The 23,440-nt window shown below is 38.1% G+C and overlaps 1 protein-coding gene across 2 annotated transcripts in view; it reads left to right on the top strand.

Moving 5' to 3' along the window:
• LOC105841398 (uncharacterized) overlaps window positions 1–23,440 on the top strand; it is a 379,110-nt gene that overhangs the window by 347,763 nt on the left and 7,907 nt on the right. For both annotated transcript variants that reach the window (XM_038020224.2, XM_038020222.2), the window contains 6 exons: window positions 15,888–16,085; window positions 16,631–16,763; window positions 17,780–18,006; window positions 18,500–19,069; window positions 20,358–20,585; window positions 21,383–21,587. In XM_038020224.2, the coding sequence (XP_037876152.1) occupies window positions 15,888–16,085; window positions 16,631–16,763; window positions 17,780–18,006; window positions 18,500–19,069; window positions 20,358–20,585; window positions 21,383–21,587 (1,561 nt within the window). The remainder of the gene's footprint in view (window positions 1–15,887; window positions 16,086–16,630; window positions 16,764–17,779; window positions 18,007–18,499; window positions 19,070–20,357; window positions 20,586–21,382; window positions 21,588–23,440) is intronic.

Below are 23,440 nucleotides of genomic sequence, written 5' to 3'. Positions count from 1 at the left end.
ATCACGCGTTTCTTTCCACGCTATGTAGATCTTGAACAGGTATAGTATAATTATATGTTATAGATAATAATTATATGTTATAGTATTATATACTCTTCGAAGCGAGAAGCTGAGGAGTGCGCGTTTGGGATGGTATGGACATGTGATGAGACGAAATGAAGGTGAGGTTGGTAAGAGAGTGTTAACTATAAATGTGGATGGATATAGAGGAAGAGGTAGACCTAAGAAGAAATGGATGGATTGTGTGAAAGACGATATGAGTAAGAGGGGAGTGAGCGAAGAAATGGTATATGATAGAAGAGTATGGAAGGAGAAAACATGTTGCGCCGACTCCAGGTGACTGGGAGAAGGGCAGGATAATGATGATGATGATGATATTCTTCGGTTTTCCCAAGTCGTACACTATAAATATTTAATACTACTATTACGAAATAAAAAAAATTAAAAACTTACGACGTATTTTTAAGCGTAATTAAAATTTATAAATGAATTTATAAACACCTACATACCTATAGATATTTTTTTTAAATAACCTTATTAAGTTATTAATTTTCTCGGTTCTTTTCAGTATCCTTAAACAAAAAATGGATATGCACCGTGAATGAGAAATGTGGAACTTTTTTATGGTTTTTATTTTTATTAGCTGCATTTTGTAGAATTCAGTTTTTCAGATGTGAGATCGAAGTCGCATTTGTATTCTAACAAAAACCTTTTGGTCTCTTAAATAGAAATATATCACTGTTTCGCCGCAGAAACATGCGAGAAGACCGTGTAATATTTTTTGAAATAAATAGTTAAAAAACCGTTTTTCTTTGATGGTATTATTATTCAATAATGTTATATTACGTTACAATTATAAACCCTAATCCGAAACCAATTTCATGAATAATAAACGTTCATAAAAACGACTGGAAAATCAACTTCCGGCCAGCATTACTGGAAGTAATTAAAAACGAAAAATGTAATCAATAAACATTTCCGACAAAAAACAAACGAATATCAAACAATAGAATTTGTTTGACGCGCAGAGGGAAACATGACCGGCTCGGGGAAGGACCGACAGATCATTTCGATCCGTAGCTCACATGATTCAGACAGGACGGGTGGTGCCGTGATGAATGGGCAGTGTGTCCGCTTTATTAAGAGCACTCACTTTGATCGGTCCTGATTTGACGTCACCTGCAGGAAACAATAAAGGGCGTACAAACACCGGATCATAATTAAGACCGACCCACGCAGTTTTGTTTTGTTCAACATATTAACATCGGTATGCCTTTGAATCCGCTTTGTGTCACTTCATTATTGAGCCGGCATCGGTGTGAGCGTAAATTATTACGGCCTTGATAATGTTACAGCTACCTACGTACCAAGTAATTATTCGGCTTTTGTTTAGGATACGAAATCAATTCGCTTTATTATCGGAAATTTACCGTTCTGGAGTATGAAATTATCGGTTCTATATAGTTTTCTATACTAATATTATAAAGAGGAAAGATTTGTTTGTTTGTTTGTATTGAATAGGCTCCGAAACTACTGAACCGATTTTAAAAATTATTTCATTGTTTGGAAGCTACACTATCCCTGAGTGACATAGGCTATATTCTTTTTTTTTAAATTAGGAATGCTTGCTAAAACTCCAAAATTACCGAAAATATTCTTTACATCGCGTGCGCTGCGAAAACTATTGACGCTAGAATAAAGTAATCTATACTAATATTATAAAGAGTAAAGATTTGCTTGTCTTTAATAAAAGATTATTAGTGATTGAGACGCTTAAAATAGCATTTCGTTAATTTGTTAACACGATTATTTCCAAACCAATAAAACAAAAACAAATAATGTTTATGGTTCGAATGAATTCGAAATTTTTGTCTGTATTGCATACAAGTAAACAACTATTACGCCAAATATATGTTTCAAAACAACATAGGAATTCTGTTGACCATACTATATAATGTTTGAAGTGACGTGAAGACGATTACGTTTAAACTCAATTAGTATAGAGTTCGTTGACCCCCAACAAACAAACTAAAATTAAAACGCTATTTACATTCGCAGACCGTTCGACGCTTATCCAGAAATTAATTAATTGTTATTTATTCATTGCATCTGTGTTACAAATTAAGTATTTTAATTCGATGATGCGATTCGATTTGCGTTTTAAAATAGATATGATTACGAATATTATCCGTTCGACAATTAAACTTGCGATAAATAAGTATTAATGTTTGTCACATCATGATGATAAAGTCATAGCATAAAATCATATAATCATAGCATCATAAAAGCATAGGTCAGAGAGCCAGCATCTGAAGAGACAGTGAGCCTACATATATACCGTAGACCGAAGACCACTGCAGCAACCTGGTTCTTTAGTAGAAACCGCGCACCGGCAAATTTTAAATGGAGTGCCCACAGCCAGACGGAAGAAATGATTGAGGAGGACGAAGACAGGGCTTAAGGTGTACATTGGAAGAAACCTATGTCCAAAAGTGGATAACAGTGGGCGATGAAGATATCGTGATAAATTTCAAATTTAATTTATGTTATATAGAGATTACATTATATAAAGGGTGATTTTTTAGCTATTTTCTTTTTGGCAACACTGATTTTGAAAGCTAACGCATGTTTCGTGTTTTGTGTTATTGTCAAACATCTTCAGCTTGGTATATAATTTAACCATGAATCGTCTTGTCTTACAAACGAACAACGCTTACAATCATTAAATTTTATTACCAAATGCGTGCTCTGTTAAGAAAGTTCATCTCGCGTGGTTCTTCCATTTTATGCTCAGTTTAATCGACCCACTGAAGCGGCTATTCGGGCTATTGTGACTAAATTTCGCATCAAATTTACATTGTTGGACATTAAACCACCATCACGCTTACGTACAGTGCGAACTGAAGAAAATACCGCAGCTGTATCGGCCAGTGTTAGCGATGACCATCAATTATCGATTCGACGACGTTCGCAGCAATTGGGCCTCTGTTACTCAACAACGTGGAAAATTTTGTGAAAGGATTTAGGTGTGAAGCCTTTCAAAATACAGCTGGTGCAAGAATTGAAGCTGAAAGACCTACCACAACGCAGAATTTTTTATTTCACGTTTGGAACCGGTCAATTGGTCGCCTAGATCGTGCGATTTAACACCTTTAGACTATTTTTTGTGGAGCTATGTTAAGGCTCATGTCTATGCTGACAAGCTCGCTTCGATCAACGCATGGGAAGACAACATTGAAGCATTTATTCGTGAGAAATCAGCCGAAATGTTGGAAAGAGTATGCCAAAATTGGACTAAGCGGATGGACCGTTTGAGGCGCAGCCGTGGTCAACAATTTCATGAAATAATCTACAAACATTAAATTATACGAACCGTACTATCGATTCAAATAAAGATTTCATGATTTTTTCTAAATTTGATATGTTTTTTTTTTAAATCATTTCCTATAGCTACTATAAAATCACCCTTTATGTTAATAGCTGACCCGGCAAACGTTGTTTTGCCATTTATACGATTTCTAGGGAATTTCTAGTGTAGAAAAAAAAACGAACTTATTGCAAGTGTGTAAGGTTGTGGTAAATGAGTGAAAGAGGCATGTAGCGCTGTGAACGATGAGAGAATATAAAAATAAAAAAACCTCATTCAACCACATAATGCCATTTCAGAGGAGTATGGTAACTAACATCGTGACACGAGAATTTTATATATAAGATATAGAGATTAGTATAGTCATATACGTAATTAATTCACAAGTGGAAGACCCTGCGGCGGTAGCCATCATACAGCACAAGATATTTGACAGACGCTTGAATCTCGCTTGCGAAATTTTCAAGATAAGCTTGGATATATACAACCGAACAACAACATTCTGACCGTCGGTCTACCAAGCAATATCCAGTTTGGTGGAAGTTCTTCCTTTCGTCGTTATTCCCACAACCCCAAATGAAGGTATATCTCACAAACCTGTATTAACAGAGAGAATATTCGATACTCTTGTACAAATCGTTTGCTGTTCTACAATACCCTGTCGTTTTAGTGACAATGGACAAGACGCCGATGTCAATTGATCTGATGATACCATTGCTGATACTTCGATGCTATGGCTTCTTTTATAAAATTTATGACAACTTTGATAAAGAGTCAATTGCGATCACTATCGCCTTTGACGCGCGGAATATCCATCATACGTTAAAAATTAATTAGGGACGGTAGCTAGTTACGAACAGCTGATTCATTAATAAATAATGACTGTAAAAAAACCAACATCATCAAATCACTGAAAACTAATTTTGTAATTGACATTGTTATTGTTTTTATTTATTTAAATGCCTTGATAGGATGATGATCTCACCCTGTGCTTACTAGCGTCTTCAGACAGCCCTACATGATGCCACTGCCATTCTTGGGTATAAAGTTGATATCCTAATTGGATCTGGTAATTATCGGTAACCGCAACGTTCGGCGTGATTATAAAAACCGTTACAGAGAGAAAGAGAGAGAGAGAGAGTATTCTTTATTGTACACCAAAAAACAAATAAGCAGTGCGATACATTAAACACAAAAAAGTACAATTGGCGGTCTTATCGCTAAAAGCGATCTCTTCCAGACAGGTCCGGTGGACAAGAATCATTTGGAAACGAATTACGCGCGGTGTACCAATCCAGTGAAATAAATATGCATATACGCATGTACATGTGTCGAAATAAAATAAAATACCCAAATCGAATGTAGAGATTGCGCAAAAGTAACATTCACGAAAATAAACCGTTGTTACAAAACGTGTGAAGGACATAAACACATAATAAACCCTCTCTGTCTCTGTTCCGCGCGCATTTTATGTTCCACTCAAGCAAATGACTTCATAATTTCTGTACGGCTTTACATTAGCGGTGGTTAGAATGGCGTTAATGTTGAATGGAATTTCGAAAGCAGTGCTCGGACTTAAATTTCGAATTTTGAACGGAATAATGCATTTACGGCTTGGGCATAATTTTTTATGTGAACAAGCAGATGAATCGCCGGCCTTTTTTTATTTATTTATTTTTATTGCTTAGATGGATGGACGAGCTCACAGCCCACCTGGTGTTAAGTGGTTACTGGAGCCCATAGACATCTACAACGTAAATGCGCCACCCACTTCGAGATATAAGTTCTAAAATCTCAGGTATAGTTACAACGGCTACCGCACCCTTCGAACCGAAACGCATTACTGCTTTTAAGGTTATATCCAAAGTCATAGACAGCGGCTTAGCTCTGCCCCTGGCATTGCTGACGTCCATGAGCGACGGTGACCACTTACCATCAGGTGGGCCGTATGCTCGTCTGCCTACAAAGGCAATAAAAAAAAAAACGATATTTAGACATTAATTACACAGTCTCATTTGTATTATACAACAGCTATTCCACTCTTTAAATAGGAACGTGACTGCTTCGTGGCAGAAATAGACCAGATAGTGGTGGCCATCCAGAGATAAATAAAATCGCTCGACAAAATTGCTCTGCCACTGGTATTTAAGCTTGATTAATTCCATTTTAGTCAAAAGCCATTTGAATGTTAACTGCGCTAATTATGAATATCTTATCTAAATATTTTTTATTTAAGCACGTATACATTAGTAGAAAAATTTTAAACATGTAACAGAATTCAATGCATGCCAAGCTTCGAAACTTTATTTCAATGAAACCCTACTTATCGATAGTAACGTTGAATTACATATTTGAAAATTTTTAACAATGAAAAGAATTATTATGACTTTAATATTAATATTGTATTATTATTTATGTTTAGAATTGTATAAAGTTTTTTTAGATCTAAGATCTACTAGATATAGAATACATTTGCAGACTTATGTTGTCTACAAATTTTGACTGTATTCTCATACGTAGTACAGACTACAAAACACATTTTGCTTAAAATAAATGAGCACATTACTCTACAACTTATGAACGTACATTGGATATGGTAACAAGTAGGTCGGCAGCGGCTTGGCTCTGCCCCTGGCATTGCTGAGGTCCATGGGCGACGGTCACCACTCACCATCAGATAGGCCATGTGCTCGTCCGCATACAAGGCCTACAACAAAAAAAAAAAAAAATTATAAAAAATTTGACATAATCCAAAATACTCGCTTAAGAAACACAAATTTATCTTATGATGCGCTTGACCATTGAATTTTATTATAATCTAAATTACTAGTTAGATATTTTTCACACTCTATTCTCTAAGTACATTACTTGAGTAGTTAAATTAATAAATATAACTACAATACCTGATATGTACTGTAAGCTTAAATTACGAGAACAGCGAACGTTCAATAAGCGAAGATTGCGCCAGTGGATGGCCTGCCGTGAATTGACACTGCAATTTCGGAACGCCACAAATTGCATTTACCGCCCCGCAGGACCGCCCGCCAACTTTCACACCTGGCTCTTAAAGTTTCAGACACACAGAGATTTCGTTTATTGAATATAACATTACATATAGAATACAAAAATATTAGGGTTGCTTGATTTCTGAAAATGCTTTATTAATTTAATGTTAGTGTTGCGGAGAGTACTTAATCAATGATAGGAAGTATATTGGCTATGCCTATGCTCGTGTACTTTTTTTTTTCGGGCCGGTGGCCGAACCTCCTACGAGGTCCCCGCGCTTAGGGGGCGCGCGGGCTATGTGGGACTTGACGATCTGCAAGGTGTTGGGAGCAGACCGCGGGCCCAAGGAGTTTTAGGGCCCACCCACTAAACGACTCCCCTGTACTATTCGCCCAAGCGTCCGATCCCCTCCGAGGTCAGAACCCGGATGAGGTAGGGGGGTTACCGCGGTCAACACTGCAACCAGACAGCGCAGCTCACCCCAAGGACGCCCACCCGACGGAGCCTTCGACGCGAATCAAAGGCTCTGATACGTCGGTCGTCTCGGTATGCTCGTGTACCTACTTTAGTATTTTTTTAATTCGCCTAATACAAAAAACACGTGATATAATATAAAATACGTATGCTTTGATCTCGCTTTAAAATTACGATATTTTTGCATGATGACTGTACGACCAATCAAAGCCCATCTCCTGCTTAAGGTATTACCGAAACTTATACAGATCTTGTGATGACGCCGTCCATTTCAAAACTTAAAGTCTTGGTTACCTTATATAGTGAAATATCATCTATTTCGTGGCAGAAATAGGCAGCACAGTAGTGCCAACTGCGGGCTTAATAAGAAAGCCTATGAATGTTTTACCATTGCTCAATGCTAGCAGCCCATTATTTCTTAGAATGGGCTGCAAACTCAGCTGCCTTTGTCTGCTAAAACCACACAAAACAGCCCTTTGTAACCGCCGTTAATTATGTTAGTTAAATTAGTTCGACTGAGTCGTTGCTATTTCAGTGAGACGCTTAGAACGCTTCTTAGCTGTAAACTTTTAATGTTCAGTCGTAAAGTAATTGTAAATGAAGGCCAAAGCGCTAGATTTCATTCATCTCGCGATACGTGGTTTCACGCTTTGAGTAATGTATTAAATAATTGGCAGTTATAACAATAATTAGTACAGGCTTTTTATAAACTCTCTTACTCAATGTGAAGTGAAGTTTCTTTTTAACAACCAGTTATTTTGATGACTCATAAAGATGTAAAACAGTCAAGTACTTTATCAAGTATCTTTTCTGTTTGTCAACTGATTGACTTTTTTTGATGTGATAGGGTTTTTTATTACTTTTTTTATTTTGAAGAATATGTCACTGAGTAACATTTTTTCCTACGTTTTAATACCATGATATAAGATTTTAAACTAAGTCATTGTCTGTGTTTCGATACGTTTTAGATGAAATTGGAAGATATCATTTGTTCTCGGTGATCTTCTAACATAAATTTAATCAACTTTAACCTCAAAATAAAAAAAAATTGTTACTACAAATCTAGTGAATAAATGATTTTTTAGGAAAGCTAAACTCAATAACCTGGTGGCCATCTTTTGAATTGAATATGGAAAAGTAAAAATACAGTAGTTTCTCAAACGGGTCAATATGGTCATTCTAGTATATATGAAAACTATGTATATCCATGTCTCTACTTGAACTATTCTTAATGCTACTCCGTTAAATCTTTTCGTTGAACAAGAAGTTATACTCTAATGTGAGAATGAAGCTCTGGTCTGGTGGAATTTAAACTACAGAGCTCATCCTTCGGTAATGATGAAAAGACTAAATCACGAAATTTCAATTCTATCCGCCCTCAATGAAAGGATACCTAAACAATTTATGAACGACAAAAAATCGGATTAAGCCTCAATGAAACTATTAAATCACCCCAAAATTCTACAGTCTAATCTGGTACAGAATACGAAGAAGTCTAAGATGCCTTAAACATACATATTTACAAAGCAAGGGAGATTAGAGTATATAAATCCGCGTACGTTCGGACAGCAAGGCGATCTTACAATTTCCAAGAGTTCATCAGGTACTGATGAGAGTGTGTACAAGGAATAACAACAATAACTGTACGGTAACTTAAAGGACATAAAAGTAAAACGTGGCCAGCCCTATGAGATTGAATATAATAACGATTGGCCCTAAAACTAGAACTAGATTTAGAAACATTGAAAATCATGACAGCTTAACTTTTTACCGTTTTCTTTTTTTTTTTTGATGATAAATGCCGTAGAAGTTTTTGGTTTATAAAGCAAAAAAAAAATATTTTTAATTTTTCTCGTTGTGTCCCAACCTTTATGGATTCTTCGCAAAGAATCGGTGGCGCTCCTTTGAATTTGCACGCGCTCTGTACATTTGGAATGCGAAACTGAATGCCCGATACAAACTCGATTCTTCTTCTGAATTTCAATAGAAAATCTTACACTATTGTATATAGGTGAAGGAATAACATCGTGTAATAAAAATCAAACCGGCAAAAATTATAATTTGCGTAATTACTGGTGGTGGGACCTCTTGTGACTCCGCACGGGTAGGTACCACCACCCTGCCTATTTCTGCCGTGAAGTAGTAATGCGTTTCGGTTTGAAGGGTGGGGACAACCGTTGAACCTTAGAATAAGTCTTAAGGTGGGTGGCTCACTTACTATTTAGAAGTCTATGGGCTCCAGTAACCACTTAACATCCTATCGGCTGTGAGGTCGTCCACCCATCTAAGCAATATAAAATAAAAATTGTCGATATTCTAAGAAACTTAGGCTAGTTTTGCTTACGTCATATATATTTTTAAGAATATAGATAAATACATATCTTACGACGACTCTGTTTACTGTTAAAATTCGAAGTCATCGTGGCCTAAACGCAGTCTCCGTGGCCTACAGAAGTCGTCGTGGCTTAAAGGATAAGATGCCAGGTGCATTCGTGTCAAACAATGCAACTGTGCCAGTGTTTCAGTCCCGAGGGCAGGTATAAATTTTTAATCGGATGAAATACGTACTTGAGTAATGTTCACGAATGACTTCCACGGTAAAGAAATGTCTTTTCCAGGGTTATGGATGTATATTAAATATATGTATGTGTATAATAAAAATCTTACATTTATTTCCGTTATCTGGTAACTGTAACACAAGTTCTTTACGAGCTTAGCACGGGACCAGTTAACGTGGCGTGATTGTTAGTAAATATTTATTTATTTATTATTATTATTTATTTAAAGGAATAACATATTTATAACATTAATAAAAATCACATTGTAATTTGTATAATTACTGGTATTAGGAGGTGCTGTATGTATGGGTAGGTACCACCACCTTGCCTTTTTCTGCTGTAATATAATACTAATGCGTTTGGATTTGAAGGGTTGGAGCACCATTGTATTGAAAAAAATTAGACTTAGAACTCATGTCTCAATGTGGATGGAAAAATTTAGATTATTGATATCTATTGGCCCCGGTGACCACTTAACACTAGGCGGGCCGTGGGCTGGCAATTATTACAAGAAAAACCTCAAAATCTTTAGCGTAACAATACATCAACTTCAAGTCTTTACGCTCCACCTAAGCTGAACATTTCGCACTACTTAAACAAAGGAACATCATAAGTCCAAGTCAGATCTCCACTTTAACAATAATTCATAAGTCTGAGCTGGAAAGGTCGTTTATAAAGACCGATGTCGTTGTCTAAGGGTTACGACACACGATCCGTCGCGTTCACGCGCCGCGACCCGACACGCGGCTTCGTCCATTAATAATGCAGGATGACAACGACGCAGGTGGGAGCTTCGCCTCGTCGCGCCTCGCTTCGCCGATAAACGTCCCGATGCATAATTGAAGACGTGTGCCTAACGTAGCGATTACGTGACTATCCGCTTAGTGAGCGCCGAACTTAAAACGGATCGCCGTAATTTTAGATTTTGATAATTTTGCAAGTCGTCGTGGCCTAAAGGATTAAGACGCCCGGTGCATTCGTATCTTGAGATGCACCGGTGTTCGAATCCCGCAGGCAGGCTACAAATGTTCACGATTGACTTCCACGGTGAAGGAATAACATCGCGTAATAAAAATCAAATCCGTAAATTTATGATTTGCGTAATGACTGGTGAGTCTTGCGAGTCCGCACCGGTAGGTACCACTACCATTTCTATTTCTGCCGTAAAGCAATAACGCGTTTCGGTTTGAAGGGTGGAGCAGCCGTTGTACTGTTATAACTGAGACCTTAGAGCTCTTGTCTCACGATGAATGGCGGCATTTACGTGGTAGTTGTCTATGAGCTCCAGTAACCACTTAACAGCAGGTGGGCCGTGAGCTCGTCCACATATTATCGCAGCGTTGGTAATTACAATAAAATGGAAATTTTTCGATAACGGTTTTTAGGTTGATCTCAAAAATAAATTTGTTTACAAGTAAAATACTTGTAAGTATTGCAAATCATTTGATAGTATTATTATAAAAGTAATTAGTTCCGAAACGTTCCTCTCGGTCCAAATAAAATAAGTTATTTGATAAAGTCAAGTACAAATCAATTTGATCAAAGTTACTAAATGAGCTCTCCAACAAAAAAAAAACACATGAAAGCCAACCTGAAAAACGGTACGCAAAAAAAAAACAATCAAAAGAATAATTAAACGCTTTAATTAAAACAGAGCTTGGGGCGGTCACCCTATTTTTAGTGACTCTTGACCTTTCCCCGGTGCGGAGCGACCTCGGCCACGTGGCATGATCAGCCCTTAAGTTTCTTCTACAACGACTTACCTGCATTTTAATAATATTTACATATCTAATTTTTTACACTACGACAGAAACTGACTGCGCTTGTAAATTGAAATGACGACTTGTTTTTAAGTAATTCGTATATTAAACTAAGCTAAGCCCAATTAAAGATTCTTAGTGCTTAAAGGCAGACGAGTAGTCATTGTCGGTTGTAGATATTGAGGTCGTCGTAGCCTAGAAAATTAAGTACCCGGTGTATTTTACTGCATATAGGAGCAGATTCTCCGCTTTCGGTAAATATTATATGCATGCATTGTAAAATATATAATACCTACTTTTTTTTTTTATTGCTTAGATGGGTAGACGATCACACAGCCCACCTGATGTTAAGTGGTTACTGGAGCCCATAGACATCCACAACGTAATGCGCCACCCACCTTTGAGATATAAGTTCTAAGGTCTCAAGTATAGTTAGAACGGCTGCCCCGCCCTTCAAACTGAAACGCATGACTGCTTCACGGCAGAAATAGGCAGGGCGGTGGTACCTACCCGCGTGGACTCACAAGAGGTCCTACCACCAGTGGATCCACCTACTTATAAAGTTTTAAGAAGAAATTATCTACGTGATGATGGAAAACTGTATCGAAATCTGTTTAAAGGAAGTAAGCGCCTACATAAACAAAAAAGTGATTATATTATAACCATATCTATTTCTAGTAAAAACCTATGGAGTTCCACTTTATTCTCGGTCATGAATAGTAAATAGGGTTTCGACGTAACTCAGCTCATACTTCGCAAATGAGAAATGAATTTACAACTAAAAAAGAAAACACAAAAAAAAACTGACTCCGATTTTTTTTGTAATTTTGTTCAGAGTTTTAAATCAACAGCAATAAAATGACTGTTTCATTTCGATTCTTAATACGTGTGCTAATTAATCGGACGCCTTTAAGTTAATGGAAAATACGTTTAAAGATTCCCATAGATCAAGCTAATAAAACTAAATTAACATCAAATGCGCATACAACACGCAAAATTCCCATACATCGCACAATAGTCGTACAAAATTAATATTCAAAAAAAAGAATTTATATCTTTAGAGCGGCTTAAACTAAATAGTTCGCATCAGAATGCAAATGAGTTTGCTATTGGAATTGGTACTCTTTGTTGCGAGACTGGTCATCTTTGCGATTTGCGAGATTATTGAGGGGTCATGCCGCTTAATATTCCCATGCATTGAATCATTCTATGTTCGTTAACCGTGAGATAAACATGATCAACTCGTCTGTATAGATGATCTTCTTAATCGTGCTACCTAAATCATGGATTGGATTTCGGAGTTATTTCAAACGCATACTTTCAACAAACCTAAGGTACGTCCGATATTTGTTCAAAAAAGTCCTAACTTAGTGTCAATTTTAATTAGTTCTTTAGTATATAGCGCAGATTAATTAAGCTTTTTTTAACAGATTAAAATAACGTAAAATTAAGGTTAAGCCTTAATTAATTAATACGAATGAAACAGTCATTGTAGTAAATTATAATTTTCAAGTTTGATTTATCAAATAAACTGCAATCGTTTCCTAATAAGATGTCTTTGTTAAGTAAACTATTTATATATATTTTTTATCAAATTACTTTCACAGACAAGTCTTAAATTAATTGCTTAAAGCATACGTAGCAAAGCCCCCGCCATTTAAAGCAACTACCGTTAATCGGTTTCCAATATTAATCTAGTCTACTGAGAAAGCATTTTAGATAGATCAAGCACAGTACATTCAAACTGTACCGCAGTTGATGTATAGCAAAAACGAACGGCACTGCGAAACAGCTGGTCGCGCCTACCACGCATTAACCTAACGAGCATCCCTAATGGGGCACGTTAGGGTTACCAGTAAAGAAAAACCTTCGAATCGTATAAATCAAAACGACCCAGTTCCAAAAACGTGTCACACTTATTAGTCAACTGACAAAAAATAAAGCTTATCTCCGCAAATATACACGAAACGTGACGTGCAATGACGTTTATTAAGTCACGAGCTCGTATTAGGCTTTACGGTGAATAAAGAATATAAAAATAAAATCATATAGAACTCACAGACATTATTATTTGACGAGGTCGTTACTGGTGAATAAATATAAACCTATAAAAATACCTATAAATTTATAAAATAGTTTATAGGTGTCTTTGTAAACGTTTTGTTGCGGACTTCTTTGTTTTATGTGTGTTATCTGTGCGAATATAGCCTAATGTCACTTATAATTAATTATAAATTATCAAATATAATTCATTTTGTTTTATAAAGAAATCTAATTAGAGTTTCATTGAAATACTACCTAATTCCAATACTTACCACGATTTTCAGATATTACAATTATGTAAATAAAAAAAAATCATATGAAAACCGTTGTAAGAAACCCTTACCTGGTAGACAGCCGCGAAATTTTAAACAAATACAGAAGTTAATTTATTCTTTGAGACGACTTACTAATTATAACATGAAAATGAACGAGAACGGGCTCTCAACAACAACTTTTCATCCAATTTTACAGTCACCAGATACTTTTATCTGAGATCTCGAGTAGAATAAACAAAAACTGTAACATCAATCGAAAGCGGATAAAGTTTTCTTCGGGTTAATTTGCCGAATGTACAACAATGTAAACGTCCAATAATGTTCTCTGAAAATATATTGAGTATCCCTAACTATACACTATCATATCAACGCGATGACACGCGACGACAGTGTACATTTGTAGGGGTAACATCCAAAAACAAAGTAGAGAAGATTAGACAGATTTGTCTATTACTAACATCCTAACCGCAGTCTTCGTTCTACCTGTGATCATGGAGCTAGCAACAAGTCAAAATATCGGGAACTCATTAAATGTGAACATCTTGATAAGAGCCCGTTAAACAACAGTATTGAAATTAATTAACCGCTAAAGTCAAACAATCCGTTTTTTGTCCTACCTAAGCTGATGGTCTTGAGAGACCATTTCAGCGTAACCTAGTAGGAGAACTCACGGAGCTCAAATCTGACGTCGTTGCTAACACTAACCCTACCAAGAGCAGTGCTTCGCAGAATCTACCACCGAAACACGACCCACTGAGAAGATCCGGTGAGAAACTCGATGGGCTGTGTCTGTGGGTTAATTTACTCGCCGAGCCCTTCCTCGTAAGTAACGGGTTCGACGAGAACGATGACCGGGACAATCAGTAAAACAATCTTATCAATTAGATACTAAATCAATTAAAAAAATTGTAATTCTGGACACTGACACTACGTGCTCACAGCCCTGTTATGGGGTCCTCATTATGATTATTCGCCTCATTTTCGTAATAAATTGATGTATTTAAATAAATATTATATTGATTTTACATTTCCAATTGTCTTTTCTTTTTTTTTTTTTATTGCTTAGCTGGGTGAACGAGCTCACAGCCCACCTGGTGTTAAGTGGTTACTGGAGCCCATAGACATCTACAACGTAAATGCGCCACCCACCTGGAGATATGAGTTCTAAGTATAGTTACAATTTAAACTGTCTCACGTTTTCATTCATAATCTATTGTCTGACTTAGTTTGAATTCGTTTGTACATGTTTTTCATATGATGTAGAATGTTATGTTCTTTTTTTGTTGAAGAACATACAAACGAATGTATTGTTAAGAATCCTATATGAAATTAAGACTATTTAATTATTATTTTTCAATTTAGTAAAGTTATTCGCCTTAAAAAATTCAATTTTTAATACACTCTGAATAAATCAATTTAATATTTACGAATAAAACGTAAAATAAGTATCAAACTTTGTATCACTATGATCATTACTAAAACTTACAATAATTATCCTCTTCCCGAAATTTTTACATTCGTCTCATTATCTTGAAGCCAACATTTTTAAAGGTTTCACTTGTACCACGTGTAAATTGCATAGTTTTTTTTCTACCTATGCGCTGGTAACCTAGGGGGATATTCCAGGCACGCCAGAACTGAAAAATCCAATTCATTTATCTCTTGCGTTCAAAATGCAGTTTTATAAATTCCTATTCTAAAATATTACAAAAGTTTCTTTCGAACCATTAAAAACTCAAAACTTCTGTCTGTCTTAGCCCAGATGTTGACCTTTAAAACTTCTCCGAGAACTTTTACGTGTATGTGGATATTACTAAAGCAATTACTTCAAGGCCTTAACGACTTTTAAGGGAGCAGAGTCGTTAAGTTACAGTTTTTCATCTGCTCAGTTGCGCCTTGGGTATAATTTCAATGTTATTGTTTATAACAGACAACAGTCGCTTGTAACAGCTTACCAAGCCGGCCCTAATAGCGAATAATTTCGCGCCATTTACTGATGCCTGAAATATTATAACAATCTTTTTTTTTCATATTTCAAGTGGCAATGTAAATAATTATTATGGAGCAAACAAATTAACCACGCGACGCATTGAACGATCCTGCGGTACAACCACATACTCTACTAGTTTACAAATTGTATATTAAATATTAAAATTTTCAATTTATTACTGAAGTCTCGTATTCAAATTCAACTTCAAAACAAATTTAAATTGTACGCTAATTTTACTATCAATTTCGTTTTCGCTGAGAGGATTTACTCAAAATACATTAATTAAGTTAGAATAATAACGAGCCATTAAAACTGTAAGCTGAAGCTTAAAAATAATGAAGTATGTACTTAAGTAAACAAGTATCTAAGTTGAAAGTCTTCTGGAGGTTATAAAGGGCGTAATGACTTTTTCAGGCGCAACAAGGAAACACGAAATGCGGCGGTGGTGCTAGTGCGAGCGGGTCCCACAGCAGCACAGCAAGCGGGCCGATACAAAACGCTTCACGTACTAACGACGTCAAACCAGTCGAATGTAACCTCTGTCATCGGAAATTCAAGAACATACCCGCTCTAAATGGCCACATGCGTTTACACGGAGGATACTTCAAAAAGGTAATTGCATATCACTTCATTCTTGTCAATAAGAACAATATCTTTGCATTGTTAAACAACAAAAATATAATATCTTATTATAATCCATTTACCCGAATATCTCGCACTTATAACGAACGGGCAAAATCGTCAACTAAATTAGATATTTTTACATAATAATATAAATTAGCGACGTTTATAAAAATGATCAAGGGCCTCATAGTAAATTAGTAGTAAAGTAGTCTTAATAGTAAAAGTAGTCTTAATAGTAAATTAGGTAGTGTAATTGTTTAATGTGATTTCCTTTGTGATTGTGATTTATTGTTACTTTCTTACATTAAAAGTTGAACTGATTTTCGTTATCATGCTGTCTTGTCCTATAGTTCTAATGTCCTGATTACTTATGCGCGCTTAAGTTACAAGCCTAATTTTTTACTTGTTGTTATTTATTATGTATATTTTCTTGTTTAGCTTGTCATGTGTATTGTGTGCCTAATATAAATAAATAAAATAAAATAAATAATACCAGTAATTTGCCTCAACTGTCATAGTATTTACGTTTTCAGGATTCAGATAGCAAAAAGCTAGATAAAAAAGAAACGACCGGACCACCTCTGCAAACAGCATCCGTCTCGGTACGAGCCCTCATTGAAGAAAAGATCATTAGCAGACGAGGGGCCACGGCAAGCTCGACGAATTGTACGTAAATTCGATGCGATTTAAAAATCATTTAGCCATAACACTGTTTTAATTAACAATATATCTAACGGCCGTCTGGTGTAGTGGTAAGTGATATGGTCACTCCACAAGGGGGTCGCGGGTTCGAATCCCGCCAAGGGAAGATATTTGTATGATAATTATAAAATGTCTTTTCCGGGGTTATGGATGTATATTAAATATATGTTATCTGGTACCTGTAACACGAGTTCTTTACGAACTTAGCACGGGACCAGTTAACGTGGAGTGATTGTTAGTAAATATTTATTTATTATTTCTGCTTATTGTACACAAAAAAGAAAATACAATAAAACCAGATTTAAAAGAATGTCTAAATACTATGTACAAAGGCGAGCTTAACTCATTCATGAGTTTTCTTCCAGCGAACCATTAACAGAGAGAAATACGATGTATAAGAGGGGAAAAGTGTACAATATAAAAGGTATTAAAAAAAAATACACAACCATTATGACACAAATAAATGCGTAATATAGATATTAGATAATATAAAATGAAAAATACATATAAATAAACATACATAAAACAATAACTTAAATATATAGGATTGGTGGTAGACATTATTACACCACCAAGTAAAACGAAGTCACTTTTTGATTCCTGACTTAATCAACAATATGATAACTTAATTCACTTTAACACTTATCCAACCTTAACCAGTACGCACAACAGTCACTTTATCACACAATGTAACAAGGATATAGTAAGTGCACCAGGCAAACGCAGTCGAACGAATGTCCATTGCGAGGCACATACCGCCTTTTTATAACGGCCGGGGCACCTGGCTTATCTATGAGTCACTCCTGTTGCACGTGCTGTTTTACGAGCGGAATGACACGGCCGGCGCACCTGGCTTGTATATGAGTCACTCCTATTGCACGTGCTGTATAACAGAAATATCGTTAACGCCGTCAAATACAATTAAGGTTTATATTTAGTAGTTTATATTTAATAAATATTTATTATTTATATCACAATAGGTACGAGTACGGATACTGTAGCCTCACGTTCTGGTTTCGTTGCGCCAGCGCCGCCACCGCTGTCAACGATACGCGCGTCATCCTCATCACCCGCCACTACGTCGGCACAGTTCGTACCGCCACGGGCGCCATCCGCCGTCACTGTGGCCGCGAACTTATCTACTAACATGAGCGCCGCACAAAGGGACTCTACTCTAATCGAACTCTTGAAGAAAGGGAACACTAAAGTAAGAACAAGCACTTTATGTTAATACTTATTAGTATTACTGGTTGGTGGTAGGACGCCATTATGAATGTGAATAAGGATACATTTTAATTGCAATAGTCGTAAATTTTCTTGTTCCAATTTTTTAAATAAAGTGGCCTATGTCGATAACCTATATCACCTAAGTAAAAAAAAAAACCATTGGAATTTTTTTTTTATTTACTGGTGGTAGGACCTCTTGTGAGTCCACGCGGGTAGGTACCACCACCCTGCCTATTTCTGCCGTGAAGTAGTAATGAGTTTCAGTTTGAAGGGTGGGGCAGCCGTTGTAACTATACTTGAGACCTTAGAACTGATATCTCAAGGTGGGTGGCGCATTTACGTTGTGGATGTCTATGCCAGTAACCACTTAACACCAGCAAAGGTGAACTCGTCCACCTATCTAACAAAAAAAACTTGCATATGTACTGCCTCCTCCGATGTTTCAGTTTTCAATGATTTTAAATATTACACAGGCTGTCAAACGATCGGCATCGGACCCGGGACACGCATCGCCACAGCAAGACTACACGTTTCGTCCGGAACTATTCGGGGTGTCCTTTAACTCTGATGACGGGTATTTCTCGCCGGCACTAAACGATGACACGTTTCAATTCACCTCCGCGCCAGACCAACTAGAAGATCTAGCTTCATTGGAAGACTACGCAACTGTGGCTGCTTCGATAAGAGAAAGATCCCCGGTCACATTCCCGTACAGTCGACGTCTGGCTGCGGTTCTAAATTCACCTCTACCGGAATCGTTGGCGGATTTCGGCGCATGCCATGGTGGTTCGCCGGTCACCTCTCCCGGTATCGGATACACGGCAAATTCACCGGGACTATCGTATACGACCGGGGATTCGCCGGGCTTAGCGTACACAGCAGCGTCGCCCGGTGGCAGTTATTCAACGCAGCCTTCGCCCGGTTTTACTTACCCAACGCCACCAGCTTCTCATGATGCTCATTCTCCGGCACACACGGTTCCTCGAGCGTCATCACCGCTATCAGCCGCTTTTTTCACTGCCACTATGTCCAGTCAAGAAGAGGTAAATTTAGATCCCAATTATGTTATAGTAGTTAGATACGGTAGTTCCTCATTAAATTTAGAGCTTAAATAATACATTCAAAATGAGATAAAGTACTTTTTTTTTGACACGTGTAGTCAGACGAGCATACGGTCCACTTGAAGGTGAGTGGTTACCGTCGCCCATGGACTTCAGCAATACCAGGGGCAGAGCCAATCCGCTGCCTACCGCTTAATACTCTCCACAAGCCTCTTTTGAAGAAGGACATGTCATAGCGCTCGGGAAACACCGTAGAGGGGAGCTCATTCCATAGCCGGATGGTACGTGGCAAAAAAGACCTCTGGAAACGCATTGTCGATGAACGCAGCGGTTCCAGATAATATGGATGAACTCTGCTCCGATGGCGGGAGGTGCGATGATAAAAATGAGGGAATCATCTCAAACAATTCCTCAGAGTACTCCTCTTGGAAAATACGGTACAAAATACAGAGGGAACCGAAGTCCCTCCGCAGACCCAGAGGTTCCAAACGATCCGTGAGGATGGGATTATCGACAATCCGAACGGCCCTCTTCTGTATGGAGTCAAATGGAAGAAGCTGGTATTTGGGAGCCCCGGCCCAGAGATGGGAGCAGTACTCTACGCGAGGCCGGACTTGTGCTTTATAAAGCAAAAGTCTTTGTCCAGACGTGAAGTACCGATTCGCTCTGTTGAGGACTCCCAGCATTTTGGACGCCAACTTGGCGTAGCCTTCCAAATGACTCTGAAACTGGACATCGCTCGAAATGTCGACCCCAAGTATCCCGATACTCTCAGAAGGTTGCAGGGATACTCCTTGGAATTGCGGCGCCATGACAAAGGGGTCCTTCTTCGCAGTGAACGCGCAAACTTGTGTCTTCAACGGGTTGAATTGAACCAAGTTCAATTTACCCCATTCGAAGACTCGCCCCAGAGAGTTCTCCACTTCAGATACAAGTTTTGATCGTCTCTCTTACACCACGCTCCGAGAGAGACGAATTGTTTATATATAATCATTAGTCTAAAATTAATTTATAAAGTATATGTTTAAAAAATATACATTTTCATCAAAATCAGTCCAGACGAATTTTGTGTGATGTTTGAACGAACAAAACAAAATTTTAAATTATAATACAATTTACTCGGAATTGAGCTTTTCAACATCACAAATTGCTTGTTCTATATTTGTTTTTTTCTTTCAATGCTATTATAAAATATAATGAAATATGTACTACAAAAATGAGATAAATTAGGTATCGTGGTACGATGTTGATTTTGATGTTTTCAATTTAGGTTGAAGAAGCCTTAGAAGAAGTTTTACCGGAGGAATGCAGGTCACTTGATGCCTATTCACTGGAGCCTTCGCAAACCGCACGCCGTATCATGCTCAACTCGGAAGACCCTTTGCTATCGAGCAGCCCCAGAGATTTCTCCCATCAAAGAATATTCAGGCGTCAACATCGGAGCGTCGTAAATACTACTGGACATCTACAACAATGGCAACATGATAATTCACTTCAGGTATTTCAAATATTTTAAGCACAAAATGCAGAACAACAATGCGATGGAAGTCGTCGTGGCCTAAAGGATAAGACGTCCGGCGCATTCGTATCTAGCGATGCAACGGTATTCGAATCCCAGGCGGGTACCAATTTTTCTAATTAAATACGTACTCAACAAATTTTCACGATTGACTTCCACGGTGAAGGAATAACATCGTGTAATAAAAATCAAACCCGTAAAAATTATAATTTGCGTAATTACTGGTGGTAGGACCTCTTGTGAGTTCGCGCGGGTAGACACCACCACCCTGCCGTGAAGCAGTAATGCGTTTCGGTTTGAAGGGTGGGGCAACCGTTGTAACTATACTGAGACCTTAGAACTTATATCTCAAGGTGGCACTTGGGGACTGCCGTTGTAAAGCCATAGCAAAGCCTTTTTTATCAACTTATGTAGCTACAATTAGACAATAATAATTTAATATTAAAACAATAACCAAGACAATAATAAGACCACGCTATATTTATAAACATTAACAAAAGCAAAACATTAACTGTCCCCTCACACTCATAAGCTAGACCGCGTGAGAGAGAGAGATGGGCAGACTTTTCATGATGCTCATGCAGTGCGACGTCACGCCGTGCGCTTATTCACAAACACTACATCAGCGCAACGGGTGAATGAATTGAACGCGAGCTACATAGTAGGCATAGTGGAGGTGTCAGGTTATTTTCGTTACGGAATTTCTTGATTCAGTCGCCGCGCTCAAGGCCCGCGATAGAAGCTATGCAATAACTTAATAACTATTTTTTTTATAGGTCTGCGTTGAAGGTCGAGATACGGTACCAGCTGTGTTCTTAAGTCCGAACAGTGTGCCGGCGTCACCACAACGAAGGAAACGTCGAGCATCACCTGCGGGTCCTTACCGATCAAGGATGCGAAGAGCTATCAGTCACTTCACGCCGCAACCGATGCTACCACCCGAACGCGATGGCTCTGGACTATACATAGATTTGACGGCTGGTAAAAATTAAGCATATCACAATATCTCTTAGAGAAAAAATAAATGATAGTTTAAAAAAAACTAACAAAATACGCTTTTATAGAAAATCTAACTAAACTACTAACTAAACTATAAACTAAACTAAAACTAACTAACGAACTAAAAAATAGATTATTTTTTTAATAAATTTGAATGAAAAAGTAATGTAAGAAAAAATGATTTTATTGTAAAAAACAGCGTGGAAGCATGGTATCAGTAGTTATAAATATTTCATAAACAGATATGAGTAGAAGGGTCATTTTGATAATATCCTGAAAAGCACCCCACGCTCTTTTACAATAAAATATTTTTTTCTAACACTACTTTTTAATTGAAATTTATTTTCTATATTTTAGTTGGATTTTCTATAAAAGCCTATGTTGTTAGTTTTTTTTTAAACTATTATTAATTTTTCATTTTTTAGTTGAATTTCAATTTTTTCAATTATTTTTTCAAATATTGGATTGTCATCGGTACTTATTAAGGAATAAGTATACCAAATTTCGAGTTAATCCGACGTTTTGAAGGGGGTCAAAATCATGTTCAAAGTTCCATTACAAACGTCGTGGTCTAACGGATAAGACGTCCGGTGCATTCGTTATTTTTTTATTTTTTATGATTGAAGGATGGTGGCCCGGAGGCCTTTCCAGTTTCACCAGGACAGGTGGGCGAGCAAAGGCTCAGCCAGGAGGGGTGGGATTTGCTAACAGCTACCCGAGCGCCTCCGAAGGAGACCTAACAGCTCAAGAGTAGCTGCTTCGCGAATGAATCTACTACCGGATCGGAATCGCGACCCGCTGAGAAGATCCGACGAGAAACTCAGCGAGCTGATTCATGGGTTAGGTTGCACGGCGAACTCTTTGTCGAGTTCGACGAGTACGGTTACCGAGGTCCCTAAGCCTGCTCCTAGTGTTAGAGCTGAAGGCATCTAATGCAAAAGTTATTGGATCTGATGGATCCGTAAGGACGTGTCTAGGGCGTCGACGGTGGCTGGCTCCTGCGTGATCAGGATTCGGGGAGTAGTCAGCGGCGGCAACGATAAGGCGATTGTCATGACGAAGTATCGTTCCGACGCTGACTTCATGTATTTCTGGATAGATTCGAGGCCCAGGTCGTCGTGTAGGTCAACGTTCCTCACGAACCACGGAGCTCCGACGGCTAACCTGCAAAAACGGGATTGTAGAGATTGGAGGGTGTCTATGTGTGTGCGGGCCGCGTGAGCGAACACCACACTCGCGTAAGTCATGACGGGCCTTATGCAAGTTTTATAAAGTGTCACCTTGTTCCGAAGGGATATTTTACTCCGCTTACAGATCATGGGGTAGAGTCTACCGAGAATAAACGCGGCACGGTCACGGACTGATTTTATATGTGGGCGGAATGTCATCGATGCATCCAGGGTAACGCCCAGGTACTTGACCTTCCTGGCTCAGGGTTTTTTTTTTTATTGCCCTTGTAGGCAGACGAGCATACGGCCCACCTGATGGTGAGTGGTTACCGTTGCCCATGGACTTCAGCAATGCCAGGGGCAGAACCAAGCCGCTGCCTACCGCTAGGCATGCATGCTAGGGTATGGGTTGTCTAAAGAGAGTAATCGGGGGTGTGAGATACCTCCTCCTAAACAGGGAGGAAATCCGTGTGGAGCTTCCCCTCTGAAATAGCACCGCAGTACTTTTCGCTGGGTTGATGGGCAGAACCAAGCCGCTGCCTACCGCTAGGCATGCATGCTAGGGTATGGGTTGTCTAAAGAGAGTAATCGGGGGTGTGAGATTCCTCCTCCTAATCCGGGAGGAAATCCGTGTGGAGCTTCCCCTCTGAAATAGCACCGCAGTAC

The sequence above is a fragment of the Bombyx mori genome, chromosome 25 (genome assembly GCF_030269925.1).
Source record: "Bombyx mori chromosome 25, ASM3026992v2".
Lineage (NCBI taxonomy): Eukaryota > Metazoa > Arthropoda > Insecta > Lepidoptera > Bombycidae > Bombyx > Bombyx mori.
The sequence above is the reverse complement of the archived record's forward strand: the minus strand, read 5'-3'. Positions and strand labels throughout refer to the sequence as shown.